We start from the raw sequence: 16,051 nt of genomic DNA on the forward strand, positions 1-16,051 counted from the left end.
CTCCATGTTCTCTTTTTGTAGAATTGAAAGACTGCCACATGGGGGGTGGGAGGACAGGTATGTTCTCCCCACACCAAGAGACCCTAATTGTTGATATGGTCCGTGAGAACAATGCCATTAAACTGAGCGAAATTCAGCAGAAGATCATTGAGGACCATTTAAATTTTGAGGGTATCAACAGTGTCAGCCTCTCTACTGTTGATCGTGTCCTCAAGCGCAACAGACTGCGCATGAAACAGCTATACAGAGTGCCCTTTGATCGCAACTCAGACAGAGTCAAAGAGCAAAGATTCCAGTATGTACAGGTTGGCATATATCCAGACACATTCAATGTTGATTACTCTAAGTAGTGATTTACTGTAGTAGCCTAAATCACTTTTTCCGTATCACTTACAAAACTATATCTATTTCTACAGAGGGTTTTTCAACTGGATGCAATGGAAAGACCCCATCAATACATCTACATGGATGAAGCTGGGTTTTGTAACGATCCCGGCAGTCTGAGTCGGGTCCTGTCTGTGGACTAGTTGTTATGTTCGTGATCTCCAGTTTCCCGAGGGTTCTGGAACGCTCCGGGGAGCTCTCTTGATTTCCGCACCTGCATCCCATCAGCAATCTGCACACCTGGTCCTGATCATCACCCTTCTTAGGCTCTGGCCTAACATCCATTCCCTGCCGGATCGTTAGCCATGAACAGTAGGTTTACCAGAGTATCAGTCTTAGAGCCTAGCGTTAGTTTTGTTGTTTTTGCACCTTGTTGGTTTGTCGCTTACTTACCCCCGTTTTGTTCCATCTGCAGTCACCCGTCCGGAACCTTCATCCAACCTCTGCCTGGTGGTCGGCGGCTGCCGACCCAGGATGGGATCAACCACTGCACCCCCAACAACTAATCAACGCCGCCCGCTCTGTTCCCTGGATTATTCAGCATCACTCTTGAACTTGTAAATAAACACTCACCTTCGTTTCAACTTACCTTGTCCTGGTCTGCTTCTGGGTTCTGGCTTAGCAACTCGTGACAGAACGATCCGGCCAGTAATGAACCCAGCGGACCTGGACTCTGTTCGCCATGCCATTACCCAGCAGGAGAAGATGTTGGGCCATCATAGCACGGTACTACAGGAGATCGCGTTGTCAGTTCGGAACCTTTCTACCGGTCTGACGGAGGTCCAGAACCAACGCAAGTGTCCGGTGGAAGATCCACTACCGGTTTCACCCATCTCGCCTGCCGCTTCTGAAGCTGTGTCCTTCCGTGAGCCCAAGGTTCCGACACCGGATAAATATGAGGGGGAGCTGGGAAGATGCCGTTCCTTCCTTATGCAGTGTGGATTAGTGTTCGATCTACAGCCCTACTCTTATGCCACAGACAAGGCTAGGATAGCCTTTGTGATTGAGTTGCTGCGTGGTCGAGCGCTGGAGTGGGCTTCAGCCGTTTGGGAACGACAGGATCCCTGCATGGCTTCATACCAGGGGTTCACGGCCGAGATGAGGAAGCTCTTCGACCATTCCGTCCGAGGGAGGGACGCAGCTAGGCGCCTGTTTTCGCTTCGCCAAGGAACTCGCAGCGTGGCCGACTTCGTGATCGAGTTCAAGACGTTGGCTGTGGAGAGTGGGTGGAATGAGGAGGCTCTGCAAGCGGCCTTTTACCAGGGTCTGTCGGAGCAGCTCAAGGATGAGTTGATCTCCTATCCGGAGTCTAGTGACCTGGACAGCTTGGTAGCCTTGTCTATTCGGGTGGATAATCGAGTCCGAGAGCGAAGGAGGGAGAAGCAATGGGCTCCGTCCAACCGATCAGCTTCTCAGGTTCCAGTCGGGTCGTCAAACTGCGCGGCTCGCTAAAGTTGGGAGGACTTTTAGCGAGCCAGTTTCGACCTCTCAATACCTCTGTCAGACCCCGTTTCCCGGCTACCCTTATGAACAGGAATCAGAGCTTAGCGATTAACGCTTTTATCGATTCAGGTGCCGATGGAAGCTTTCTAGATGCCGAGTTGGTGGAACAGCTGGGGCTTTCCAAGGAGCAATTGCCGGAAGCCATTGAAGCTACCACTCTGGACGGCAGTAGTCTGGCACGTATCACGATGAGGACTGAACCGGTTAAGATGCGGTTGTCGGGGAATCATTCTGAGATGATTTCATTCTTCATTCTGCCGTCTCCCCAGGTTCCTCTGGTCCTTGGATACCCCTGGCTGAAGGAACACAATCCCACGTTCGATTGGGTGACGGGCAAGGTAACGAGTTGGAGCCTTGATTGTCATGCTAACTGTCTCAAGACTGCCTGCCCCCATTCGGTTCCCAGTCAGGTGATTGAGGCTAAACCCCCAGATTTGTCCCTGGTTCCCGAGACATATCACGATTTGGGGGAAGTTTTCAGTAAGCAGAAGGCTCTGTCACTCCCTCCCCACCGACCATATGATTGTGCCATCAACCTGTTCCCTGGAGCTGTCTACCCCAAGGGAAGGTTATACAGTATCTCCCGACCTGAACGTGAGGCTTTGGAGACCTACATCAAGGAGTCCCTAGCTGCTGGTCTCGTTCGTCCCTCGTCATCACCCCTGGGGGGCAGGATTCTTCTTTGTGGGTAAGAAGGATGGCTCTCTTCGACCGTGTATTGATTATCGGGGGTTGAATGACATCACGGTCAAGAACAAGTATCCCCTGCCCTTGATGAGTTCTGCCTTCGACTCCTTACAGGGTGCTACGGTGTTCACCAAGCTAGACCTACGCAATGCGTATCACATGGTCCGGATCAGAGAGGGGGACGAGTGGTTGACGGGTTTCAATACACCGATGGGTCACTTCGAGTATCAGGTGATGCCGTTTGGACTGACCAATGCTCCAGCGGTATTCCAGAGTATGGTGAACGACGTCCTGAGAGATATGATCGGTCTCTTTGTGTTTGTTTACCTGGATGACATTCTGATCTTCTCGAAGGAACCTTCCGACCACGTCCAGCATGTCCGGCAGGTTCTGCAGCGATTGTTGGAGAATCGCCTGTTCGTGAAGGCCGAGAAGTGCGAGTTTCACACCCACACGACATCCTTTCTCGGGTACATCATCTCCAGGGGAGAGATTAGGATGGACCAGGAGAAGGTTAGAGCGGTTCTGGAATGGGCCCAGCCCGGTACGAGATTGCAGCTCCAGAGATTTTTGGGGTTTGCGAATTTCTACCGCAGATTCATCCGGGATTATAGCCGTGTGGCCGCTCCGTTAACTGCCTTGACTTCCAGTATCAGGACCTTCAAGTGGAATCCGGAGGCGGATCGAGCGTTTCTGGATTTGAAGAGGCGATTCACCAACGCACCGATTCTCTCTCAACCGGACACGGCCCGTCAGTTCGTCGTTGAAGTGGACGCGTCTGATGTGGGAGTTGGCGCCATCCTGTCGCAGCGATGCTCCACGGACAGTAAACTCCATCCCTGCGCCTACTACTCTCGTCGCCTTTCGCCTGCGGAGAGGAATTACGATGTGGGTAACCGGGAGCTTCTCGCGGTGAAACTTGCCTTGGAGGAGTGGCGCCACTGGTTGGAGGGGGCGGAGCAACCGTTTATTGTCTGGACTGACCACAAGAATCTTGCTTACGTGCAATCGGCTAAACGTCTCAACTCCCGTCCAGGCCAGGTGGGCGTTGTTTTTCGGACGATTCAAGTTTTCCCTGACGTTCCGACCTGGATCTAAGAACGGCAAGGCGGACGCCTTGTCCCGGATGTTCTCCAAGACGGAGGAGAGTGGGTCCAAGACCGAGACAATTCTCCCCCGGAACTGCGTCGTGGGAGCAGTTATGTGGAGGATTGAGGAGGAGGTGCTGGCGGCCCTTCGGACTCAGCCCGGTCCCGGTAACGGTCCACCCGGTCGGTTGTTTGTGCCTGAGTCGGTTCGTCCTGCTGTCCTCAAATGGTCCCACGCCAGCAAGATGGCTTGTCACCCTGGCGTGGCTCGGACAATGGCGTTTCTTCGCAGACGTTTTTGGTGGCCTGCCATGGCCGAGGATACTCGGGGTTATGTTGCTGCCTGTCCAGTGTGTGCGCAGAATAAGAGTACCAATCGGCCCAGCTCTGGACTACTTCACCCCCTTCCTATTCCCCGGCGACCATGGTCGCATCTGGCCCTGGACTTTGTCACTGGGTTGGCCGCTTCTGAGGGGAACACGGTCGTTCTGACTATCGTGGACAGATTCAGCAAGTTCGCCCACTTTGTGCCTATTGCCAAGCTTCCCTCTGCCTCGGAGACGTCCGAGATCCTGGTTAGGGAGGTTTTCAGGGTCCACGGGTTGCCCAGTGATATCGTTTCCGACCGTGGCCCTCAGTTTACCTCTGCTGTCTGGAAGTCCTTCTGTTTGGCCATTGGAGCTACAGTCAGTCTCACATCTGGTTTTCACCCCCAATCTAATGGTCAGGCGGAGAGAGCCAACCAGAAGATGGAATCCACGCTACGCTGTCTGGCCTCTTCCAACCCCACCTCCTGGGTCTCTCAGTTGCCTTGGGTTGAGTATGCCCACAATACTCTCCCCTACATCTGCCACTGGGATGTCTCCCTTCCAGTGCCTGTATGGCTACCAACCTCCCTTGTTCCCTTCTCAGGAGAAGGAGCTCTCAGTGCCTTCTGTTCAGGTCCATATTCGTCGTTGCCACCGGACCTGGCATCGGGCCAGAAAAGCACTCCTTAGAGTTTCGGACCGGTATCAGCTCCAGGCGAATCGTCGCCGGATCCCCGCTCCCACCTACACCATCGGAGATAGGGTCTGGTTGGCCACACGGGATCTTCCTTTACGGACTGAGTCTAGGAAGTTGTTACCGAAGTTCATTGGTCCGTTTGTGGTGGAGAAGGTGATCAATCCGGTGGCAGTTCGACTCAAACTCCCGAGGACGCTCAGAGTCCATCCCACCTTTCATGTCTCCTGCCTCAAGCCTGTTTTCCTCAGTCCTCTGTTGCCTCCTCCGCCTCCTCCTCCTCCTCCTCGGATGATCGGAGGTGGTCCTGCCTACACGGTGCGTCGCATCATGGATTCCAGACGGCGGGGCCGGGGTTTCCAGTATCTCGTGGACTGGGAGGGGTATGGTCCTGAAGAGAGGAGTTGGATTCCGCGGCGACAGGTCCTAGATGCTGACCTCATCAGTGACTTCTACCGCCTCCATCCTGGCGCTCCGGGGAGTCCGCCCGGTGGCGTTCGTCGGAGGGGGGTACTGTAACGATCCCGGCAGTCTGAGTCGGGTCCTGTCTGTGGACTAGTTGTTATGTTCGTGATCTCCAGTTTCCCGAGGGTTCTGGAACGCTCCGGGGAGCTCTCTTGATTTCCGCACCTGCATCCCATCAGCAATCTGCACACCTGGTCCTGATCATCACCCTTCTTAGGCTCTGGCCTAACATCCATTCCCTGCCGGATCGTTAGCCATGAACAGTAGGTTTACCAGAGTATCAGTCTTAGAGCCTAGCGTTAGTTTTGTTGTTTTTGCACCTTGTTGGTTTGTCGCTTACTTACCCCCGTTTTGTTCCATCTGCAGTCACCCGTCCGGAACCTTCATCCAACCTCTGCCTGGTGGTCGGCGGCTGCCGACCCAGGATGGGATCAACCACTGCACCCCCAACAACTAATCAACGCCGCCCGCTCTGTTCCCTGGATTATTCAGCATCACTCTTGAACTTGTAAATAAACACTCACCTTCGTTTCAACTTACCTTGTCCTGGTCTGCTTCTGGGTTCTGGCTTAGCAACTCGTGACAGGTTTAATCTCACCAAAAGGAGAAGGAGAGGCCATAATGTGATTGGCCATCGGGCCATTGTTGGTGTTCCTGGGCAGCGTGGTGGCAATGTCACATTATGTGCTGCCATCAGCAATCATGGGGTTGTCCACCATCATGCCAACCTGGGGCCCTACAACACTCACCAGCTCCTCATTTTCCTCAATCACATGCGAGATGCTTTGTTAGGGCAGCAGGATGAGCATCCCATCTATGTTGTTGTTTGGGACAATGTGAGTTTTCACAGAGCCCTCCAGGTTAGAGAGTGGTACAATATGAACCAAGGTTTTATCAATCTTTGCCTTCCACCGTACTCCCCTTTCCTAAACCCCATTGAGGAATTCTTCTCCTCATGGCGGTGGAAGGTATATGAACGCCAACCTTACACCAGGGTAAATCTCCTGCAAGCCATGGGACTTGCCTGTGGTGACATAGGTGTGGAGGCATGCCAAGCCTGGATACGGCATGCCAGGGTTTTTTTCCCCGTTGCCTGGCCAGACAAAATGTGGCCTGTGATGTGGATGAAGTCCTGTGGCCTGACCCAGTACGGAGACATGATGCTGTGGCTGAGTAATGCACTTATTTGTATATTTTTGTACTTTATTTTTACATGGGCTTACTGTACACAAGTGGCAAACGCATAAGATTTCTGTTTGTTTTTACAAGTGCTACATGTAAATGCACAAGATTTCTGTTTTGTCTTTTTGTACAAGTGCTAAATGCACAGTTTTTGTTGTTGTTTTGCAACATGCATTTAGCCTACAGTGAACAATAAACATTTATTTCTCCAGCTTCATGTCCTGAGCATTGTGTTTTCTATTTTTCTACGTAGTGTTTAGTGACTGTTCAGTAGTGTTTTTTATTTTGATTGACTCGGGGCACGATTTGACAACATAGTTCAGTTTTGAGCACAGATTGAACTGTTTTGAGGTGAAAGTTTGGTTTTGCAAGAAGAGTCTGAGGTTTTGTGAATGTAGCTTGAAAATTGGGTTTTGTGTTCACAGTTAAGAGAAAATGAGAGCAGCTTTCAAGAAATGTGTCTTAGCAATCGAGAAAAACTGTAATACAGAACAATTGAAATTGATCATTATATCATACTCAATCCCCTACATTCACTTTCTTATAACAGCATACTTACCAAGCTCTGATATCTTCTTCACCTGCTCTGAAACTGTTCTCTGCAACTGGAGTTTCTCCTCAGTCAGGTTGTTGTATGAAGTCTGGAGTCTGGACAGTTCATTATAGGGTTCTTCATCTGTGATTGAAAAGAGAAGAGAGCGCACACCAACAATCTTTTTTTGTCTCACTCGTTCTTGCATACACATGCACACACATGCACAAACATTCACAAACACGCACATAAATAAACATGCAGGCACACATGTGAGTTGAATACTCACAGTGCACAGAGATGCTTATGACTGTGATCAGTAAGAGAACACACAGCAGGCCCAGAGAAACTGTAGCCAGCCTCCAAGGAGGAGAGTTCTGATTTCCACGCTTCAGTCCTGCAGATGTAGAGAAACAAGTGGTTACATACACCTCACAAACCAATGCTCTTATACCAAGAGGAACTGAGTCTTTTGGTCTTCAACCCCATCAGGACAGAAAGTTGGGTAAAATGTATTTCTGTCCTCCTCTACTCTCATTTCTATACAAATTACATATAAACATTTAAAAAGTCCCTCCAAAAATTACGTCCCTTTCCACTAATTGCCTCACCGTTTCTCATTAATGATGATAATAAACTTATTTATATTGATATTGTAGCCAGAGTACTTATTTTAAAGCTACTTTGCCCCTAAGGCCGACTGTTTACATCTGCTATCCCCTCAGCTCTATGACCGCTGTGGGACAATAAAGTACTGTCGCACCGTTAATATGTGAATTAGATTTCGGACCACTCTGGAAGTTGATGACCTTGTTGCACAACAAGGCGGACCATTTATCATACTGATTTAAATTGCTATTTGGCCCATGTGGATAATATTCGGAGGTGTCGGGATTTGGGACTTTTATCCTCACTCGGATGTATTTACAGTTTTTCTCAATTGCTAAAACACTAAACCCTATTGTCTGAACCAAATGCTCAGTTGCCTGAACCCACTGATTGAATCAATCACTCTTTTGGCAAAACCATAAGCACTTTTCACCTGTTTAGACATAACTTGCCAACACATTTTCATTGTGATGCACCCGTGCTGCATAATGGTGAGCACATGTGACAAAAGTCAAACACAATTAGAGCACAGGTGTCACCACTTGAACACAACAACTCAAAATTGATCACACTTGTGGCTAATAATGTGAGGGAACATATACAGTAAGCCAGTTCAGAGAGCACTGGTTTGTGAGGCCCTACAATGGATAGAAATCTGAGAGGAAGAGTTCGTGTGAGAGGAGGTCGAGGTGGTCAGCGAAGCCAAAGAACAGTAATATCTGATGAAATCAGAGCTACTGTGATTGACCATGTTCTTGTCCATGGTATGAGCATGAGGGAGGCTGGACAAAGGGTACAACCAAACATCAGTAGATTCACTGTGTCCACCATAATCCGAAGATTTAGAGAAGAGAACAGGTAATTACCTTTTTTTGACATTATAGTACAGTATGTAAATGTTGACAGCAATTACTGTATGACATACTATATACTGTACCACAGTATACTGTAAGTAAATATATGTTTCAGTACATCACTGTACCAATGTACTGTAGTATTGTAATGGAGGGTTGGTCTAACTGTTTGTAGGCCTAGTATTCCATGTATATTTTTTGTAACTCCATGTTCTCTTTTTGTAGAATTGAAAAACTGCCACATGGGGGTGGGAGGACAGGTATGTTCTCCCCACACCAAGAGACCCTAATTGTTGATATGGTCCGTGAGAACAATACCATTAAACTGAGCGAAATTCAGCAGAAGATCATTGAGGACCATTTACATTTTGAGGGTATCAACAGTGTCAGCCTCTCTACTGTTGATCGTGTCCTCAAGCGCAACAGACTGCGCATGAAACAGCTATACAGAGTGCCCTTTGATCGCAACTCAGACAGAGTCAAAGAGCAAAGATTCCAGTATGTACAGGTTGGCATATATCCAGACACATTCAATGTTGATTACTCTAAGTAGTGATTTACTGTAGTGGCCTAAATCACTTTTTCCGTATCACTTACAAAACGATATCTATTTCTACAGAGGGTTTTTCAACTGGATGCAATGGAAAGACCCCATCAATACATCTACATGGATGAAGCTGGGTTTAATCTCACCAAAAGGAGAAGGAGAGGCCGTAATGTGATAGGCCATCGGGCCATTGTTGGTGTTCCTGGGCAGCGTGGTGGCAATGTCACATTATGTGCTGCCATCAGCAATCATGGGGTTGTCCACCATCATGCCAACCTGGGGCCCTACAACACTCACCAGCTCCTCATTTTCCTCAATCACATGCGAGATGCTTTGTTAGGGCAGCAGGATGAGCATCCCATCTATGTTGTTGTTTGGGACAATGTGAGTTTTCACAGAGCCCTCCAGGTTAGAGAGTGGTACAATATGAACCAAGGTTTTATCAATCTTTGCCTTCCACCGTACTCCCCTTTCCTAAACCCCATTGAGGAATTCTTCTCCTCATGGCGGTGGAAGGTATATGAACGCCAACCTTACACCAGGGTAAATCTCCTGCAAGCCATGGGACTTGCCTGTGGTGACATAGGTGTGGAGGCATGCCAAGCCTGGATACGGCATGCCAGGGTTTTTTTCCCCCGTTGCCTGGCCAGACAAAATGTGGCCTGTGATGTGGATGAAGTCCTGTGGCCTGACCCAGTACGGAGACATGATGCTGTGGATGAGTAATGCACTTATTTGTATATTTTATTACTTTATTTTTACATGGGCTTACTGTACACAAGTGGCAAACGCATAAGATTTCTGTTTGTTTTTACAAGTGCTACATGTAAATGCACAAGATTTCTGTTTTGTCTTTTTGTACAAGTGCTAAATGCACAGTTTTTTTGTTGTTTTGCAACATGCATTTAGCCTACAGTGAACAATAAACATTTATTTCTCCAGCTTCATGTCCTGAGCATTGTGTTTTCTATTTTTCTACGTAGTGTTTAGTGACTGTTCAGTAGTGTTTTTTATTTTGATTGACTCGGGGCACGATTTGACAACATAGTTCAGTTTTGAGCACAGATTGAACTGTTTTGAGGTGAAAGTTTGGTTTTGCAAGAAGAGTCTGAGGTTTTGTGAATGTAGCTTGAAAATGGGGTTTTGTGTTCACAGTTAAGAGAAAAGGAGAGCAGCTTTCAAGAAGTGTGTCTTAGCAATCGAGAAAAACTGTAAATACCTTTACGTTGGAGTGTACTCATATCAAAATGTACTTCTCAGTCATTATTGTCTGTAAACACACTTGCTTGTTCCAGCCTGTGGACTCTGGTGTAAAGTCTCATAACCTGCAGCCAGATCATCACAGTCTTTCTCACAGATTTCCTCTACATTGGCATAATGTCCTATGCTATCTCCATATCTCGATAATGATGATAACTGGTACTGTGTGTATAGTCTCTCTCTCTCTGTCTCTGTCTTTGTATGCTGTCTGTCTTATCGATGCTCTGAATGTGACTACAGTCCAAACTGCAATGAAGGTGAAATAAGTGTGTATGCACTCTGTGTGTGTGTGAGTGTGTGTGTGTGAGAGAGAGAGAGAGAGAGAGAGAGAGAGAGAGAGAGAGAGAGAGAGAGAGAGAGAGAGAGAGAGAGAGAGAGAGAGAGAGAGAGAGAGAGAGAGAGAGAGAGAGAGAGAGAGAGAAACACAATAATATTCAATGCGGAATAAAATAACATAACACTTGTATTTTCTCTTTTGTTCAAAACAATTTATAATATGTACCTGCAATTTACAATACAATTCAAAACATTCCTGTTCTGTTAGCTTTCAAAATATATATTAAATATTATCCACTAGGAGCTCAAATGAATTAGTAAGTAGCCTATAATTATCATCCCATCTGATAAAGAAATATACACAAACTGAAGCATGGCACTTGCCTTGTTCACGATTTACTGTTAGATGATTCGATTCGATTTGACCCTGCATGTCAATTCACGACATTAGCTTTCAAGTTAGAGTTGTGCTTTCATAATACAATGGTTCTTTATAAGCAATTCTATATTACATCAATTAAATCATTACAAATCATAACTACAATAATTACTAATCATAACTAATGTCATAATTGATTTAAATTACACTTCAACAATAATCTGTGATAATACAATTGCTAACTCAAAAGGGAATTCAGATATTATTCTCCCCTTGTGGACGGATTTGTTATATTATGACACATTAGGTGTGCTCTCACATACCCATTGAGTATTCACTGTGCAAGGCTGGTCATTCCAATTCTGAATAATTGCCCAGTGCCTAGACAGATCACTGAACCTGTTGAAGACCACACAATCCTCCTCCCCATCGGCATTGTTTGGCTCTCCACTGCTCCAGAACCTAAGAACCAGTTCAGCAGAAAATTATATCAACATGATATTAGTACAAGAAACAATACAATACTTACTTCAATACAATACAATACTTCAAAAAATAAACTACAAGAAGAATAGGGGTAAATATTACTCACGTTGTTGTTGTTGTTGTTGTTGCTGCTGTTGTTCCATCCACCCATTTCCAGATCCCTTCCTTCTCTGAGTCAGTCAGAACAATCCAGAAATGCATATATTTTCCCAGTTGGTTTAGAAACACCTGAAAAGAACATAGTTGGTATGTTTAGTCTGTCTGTCTGTGTGTCTGTCTCTCTCTCTGTTTCTCTCTCTCAGTAGTTATTTCCTCATTTGTTCCTGCTCCTCCGCTCTCTCACCTGTTCCTCTCTGCTGTTTATGATCACCAGGTCTGCTCCTCCCCTTATACAGTCTGCTCTGCTCTCACTCCAAGTTTTACTCTCTGTTGAAAGGTAATAACAGCTTGATCCGAGTCTCCTCCAACCATCAGGACAGCATCCTGCAGAAAGAAAGTACAGTGATCAATATAGTCATACATACAGAAAACAATTATTATATATTCAAATTCACAGTTATTATCATGGAATTGATACTCACCCAGTTCTTCTGTCATCTTTTTCTCCTGCTCTGAAAATGTCCTTTGTAACTGGTCTTTCTCTTTAGTCATTGTGTTGTAACGCATTTGTAACTGGTCTATGTCTTTACTCAAGCTGTTATAACTGATCTGTAACTGGTTTCTCTCCCTCTCCAACTGGTCTTTCTCTTTAGTCAGGTTTCCATAACTAGTCTGAAGCTCTTTCTTCTCTTTGGTGTGGTTGGTTGTTAGGAGAGAAAGAGTTCGGGACAGTTGATTGTAGCCTCCATCATCTGTGACGGAAGAGAGAGCTGTTATCCGTCTCTTGTTAACTTTCTTACACACACATAAATGCACACACCCTAAAGTCCCACCTGTAAGAGTTGAATACTCACAGAGCACAGAGAGACTTATGACTGAGGTCAGCAAGAGCACACACAGCATTCCCAGAGAAACGGTAGCCAGCTTGTAAGGCTGACAGTTCTGATTCCCATGCTTCAGTCCTGCAGGTGTAGAAAAACAAGTGCTTACATACATCTGACCTCATCCTATCTATTCTATTCTACCTCACAAACTAAGGCTGCTCTGATACCAAGAGGAATTGATGCTGTGGTCAACAATAATTCTGTTCTCTACTCGGTCCCACTTCCATATGACTGAAAATAATTTCAAACCAGAGGTGTCATGCCCATAGGGGGCACACATGATTATGGCTCTAGATTGCAGGAAAAAGCTGTTTCAGATGTTTGAAAAATGCTTCTGATTCAAAATATCAAATCGTTTTGATTTTCACATTGTTGTTTGTTTTGCTTGAAATGTGTAAATCAATTAAATGTGTCCCTCTAAAGGTTATTCATATTTTCACTGTTGTCTCTTCACAATATAGTTTCACCATTTCTACAGCACATTCCACAGCATCCAGATTACATTCACCATTCCCTCAGAACTTTCCCCTATTTGTGAATCTGCCATGTCTTTGGACTCTTTAGAGTAGCTCTTATAGTAGGTCTGGTTTACACATTCTTATTTACGATCACCAATATTTACGTGTGTGTGTGTGTGTCTGTGTGTCAGTCAAGTCATGATAACTCTCAGTAAGAATCCGTAAAACACACATACTTGTTCCAGCTTGTTGACTCTGGTGTAAAGTCTCATAACCTGCAGCCAGATCATCACAGCCTTTCACACAGACCTCCTCTACATTGGCATAAATGTCCTCTTCTATCTCCATATCTCAATGATGACGATAAGTGGTACTGTGTGTATAGTCTCTGTCTCTCTGTCTTAGTTTGCTGTCTGTCTCACTGATGCTCTAACTTCAGACCAAATGCCAATGAGGTGACAAATGTCAGGTGTTTATGTAGTGTGTGTGTGTGTGTGTGTGTGTGTGTGTGTGTGTGTGTGTGTGTGTGTGTGTGTGTGTGTGTGTGTGTGTGTGTGTGTGTGTGTGTGTGTGTGTGTGTGTGTGTGTGTGTGTGTGTGTGTGTGTGTGTATGTTAGAGAGGTTTCTGTTCCCTATGGTATAAAGAACAGAAATATATCACAGTTGAAATAAAGACAAATTATTCAACTTGTCTTCTTTTCATTTTATTCTAAATCGTCAAATAAAATATCTGATAATATCTTATCGATTACAAAAATATTTAAAAACATTAAGTTACATTTCACATTTTAGTAATTTACTCTTGTCCAAAGCAAGTTACAGTCAGTGCATTCGACTAAGGAAGGTAAAGACAACCACATATCACAGTCTTTGGAAGGAAAATCTGTGCAAAATCAGTGCTAGTGAGAAAAGACAAGTGGTTGGGATCAATTCCATTTCAATTCAATCAATTCTCAAAACTTTACCGTTAGGAAAAATTTGAATTTCAGTTTACTTCCTGAATTGACTGAATTGAAATAGAATTGACCCCAAACCTGATGGACCAACAGCAGCACAACAACTACAATAACTGCTATCTCTACAACTTCCCTAAGATGACCAAAACGATCAAAGTGATGACCAGGAGGACCACTAGCATGACTACAAAGACTCTGGTGAACCTTTGTCTCAGCGATAGTCCCAACTGGGACGTGGTCTGGTGCTGCTCCGGATCCCAAGTGGTCCGAACCAAATCGTCCCAGGTGTTCTGGTCCGGACCTGATCGTTCTGGGGGTTCGGAGTCATACTCCCCTGAGATGACATCCGATTTTTGCTATAATGAAACAACAAGAGAGATTACATGTTTTGTTATAATGAAACAACAGCAAGAGACATTGGCTAATTAGTCTTCTTTTCTTCTTTGATTTTTATTCAAAATAATCACAGAAAGAAAGTTGCCATTCATGTAAATTCATGTTTTTAAACAGATATATCCTATATTACAAATAGGCCTAATAACATACTATTTATAACATAACTATTTTACTATTTATAAAATAATATAACCATTGTATTTACTGGGCTATATGACCTAACCAACCAAAACACTATGGCAAATTACCTATGTACTTAACCTATAAACGCACAATGGCTAACATCAGACTCCTCTCTCTACAACTTCCCTAAGATGCTCAAAATGATAGAAGCGATCACCAGGAAGACCACAAACAAGATGAAGACCTTGAAAGCTCTGAGGAGGCGCTCTCTCAGCGACAGCCCCATGTAGCCCGTCTGGTCTAGGAATGTCGCAAGCTCCAGCTCAGGGTCCCGGATGATGCGGATCAAATCCGGATTTACAAGGTGGGTGCGTTCGGAGTCAAACTCCCCCCGGCCGCCGTCCTCCTTGTGCTCGGTGACATAGGTGGCTGTCACGTCCCCCTGCCTCAGCCTGATGATTATGCGGTCCTTGTTGCATTGGCGGTATCCCAGGGATAGCCCATAGTCCTTTCTCACGCCTCTCTCAGGGTGGCACTGTACCAGCATGTTGCCGTTGTGATTGAACGCCACGCACTCGTTGGCGAACCAGAAGAGGAGCTTGAGGCCGTGTCGGGGGGGAGGACGGCCGAAGCCAGAGTCTTTCAGGTCTTCTATGGTGCTCAGCCGACTACCATCTTCTCTGACAGACCGCACCATCTTGAACTGTAGGAATAGAGATAAAAGGGGGGATGGAGAGAGAGAGAGAGAGAGAGAGAGAGAGAGAGAGAGAGAGAGAGAGAGAGAGAGAGAGAGAGAGAGAGAGAGAGAGAGAGAGAGAGAGAGAGAGAGAGAGAGAGAGAGAGAGAGAGAGAGAGAGAGAGAGAGAGATAGAGGTGATACTCATGCATCAAAGTAGAGTAATAAAACCAATATCAAAAACCGTTTTCAAACAAGTATGTTGCTAATAACATCCACCACCAGATAATAATTTTCATAACACAGACACACACACGTTGAAGTTAGTACCTTATTTACGGTGTGTGTCCTCCCTCTCCACTACTTTCTGAAAATGTTGTGACTAGTCTGCCACTGGTACAGACTGGTTATTCAAGCAATTCACTGATTGTTGCCTAGGTAACAGGGGGAGGGACTACCATGGAAGGGTTCATCAGGCTGAGGAAACAAAACTGAAACGTTGTCATAAGAACCTTGATCTGGACTACATGTGTTATCGTGTCTGCACTAGCACTACTGTATTATTGTACTACTGTGTTTTATGTAACTTTTATCCCAGCATGAATTTGAAAGCAATATTAAAATGTACATCAATGCACCTTGAATCTATTCATAAATAATAATACATTGCATGCACTTAACCTCTTCATCACTAGGCACCTGGCTAAAGTGCCTGCCTCGAATAGAGTATATCTCCAAAACGACAAGGGCTATAAACATACTCTTGGTAGCAAAATAAAGATAACACAGACGGATTACCAGGACGTGTACTCCGAGCATTTGCTGACCAACTGGCAAGTGTCTTCACTGACATTTTCAACATGTCCCTGACTGAGTCTGTAATACGAACATGTTTCAAGAAGACCACCATTGTCCCCGTGCCCAAGGACACTAAGATAACCTGCCTAAATGACTACCGACCCGTTGCACTGACGTCTGTAGCCATGAAGTGCTTTGAAAGGCTGGTCATGGCTCACATCAACACCATTATCCCAGAAACCCTAGACCCACATAATTTGCATACCGCCCCAACAGATCCACAGATGATGCAATCTCTATTGCACTCCACACTGCCCTTTCCCACCTGGACAAGAGGAACACCTACGTGAGAATGCTATTCATTGACTACAGCTCAGCGTTCAACACCATCGTGCCCTCAAAGCTCA

At 45.7% G+C, this 16,051-nt stretch overlaps 2 protein-coding genes across 2 annotated transcripts; both read right to left on the reverse strand.

Annotated features, from left to right (window-relative positions):
- Window positions 1-10,621: 10,621 nt before the first annotated feature.
- Window positions 10,622-13,124, reverse strand: LOC121560775 (C-type lectin domain family 4 member E-like). Its single transcript, XM_041873685.1, has 6 exons — window positions 12,932-13,124; window positions 12,208-12,315; window positions 11,836-12,105; window positions 11,598-11,737; window positions 11,361-11,482; window positions 10,622-11,230 (listed from the first exon to the last, which is right to left on the reverse strand). The coding sequence occupies exons 1-6, from the start codon at window positions 13,041-13,043 to the stop codon at window positions 11,062-11,064; spliced, it is 921 nt and encodes a 306-aa protein (XP_041729619.1). The 5' UTR covers window positions 13,044-13,124; the 3' UTR covers window positions 10,622-11,061.
- A 253-nt stretch (window positions 13,125-13,377) lies between these two features.
- On the reverse strand, window positions 13,378-15,244 carry LOC121560774. The gene is made up of 3 exons (XM_041873683.2): window positions 15,177-15,244; window positions 14,415-14,873; window positions 13,378-14,007 (listed from the first exon to the last, which is right to left on the reverse strand). The coding sequence occupies exons 2-3, from the start codon at window positions 14,865-14,867 to the stop codon at window positions 13,774-13,776; spliced, it is 687 nt and encodes a 228-aa protein (XP_041729617.1). The 5' UTR covers window positions 14,868-14,873; window positions 15,177-15,244; the 3' UTR covers window positions 13,378-13,773.
- Window positions 15,245-16,051: the final 807 nt, after the last annotated feature.

Source organism: Coregonus clupeaformis, unplaced genomic scaffold (assembly GCF_020615455.1).
Source record: "Coregonus clupeaformis isolate EN_2021a unplaced genomic scaffold, ASM2061545v1 scaf2339, whole genome shotgun sequence".
Taxonomy (NCBI): Eukaryota; Metazoa; Chordata; class Actinopteri; order Salmoniformes; family Salmonidae; genus Coregonus; species Coregonus clupeaformis.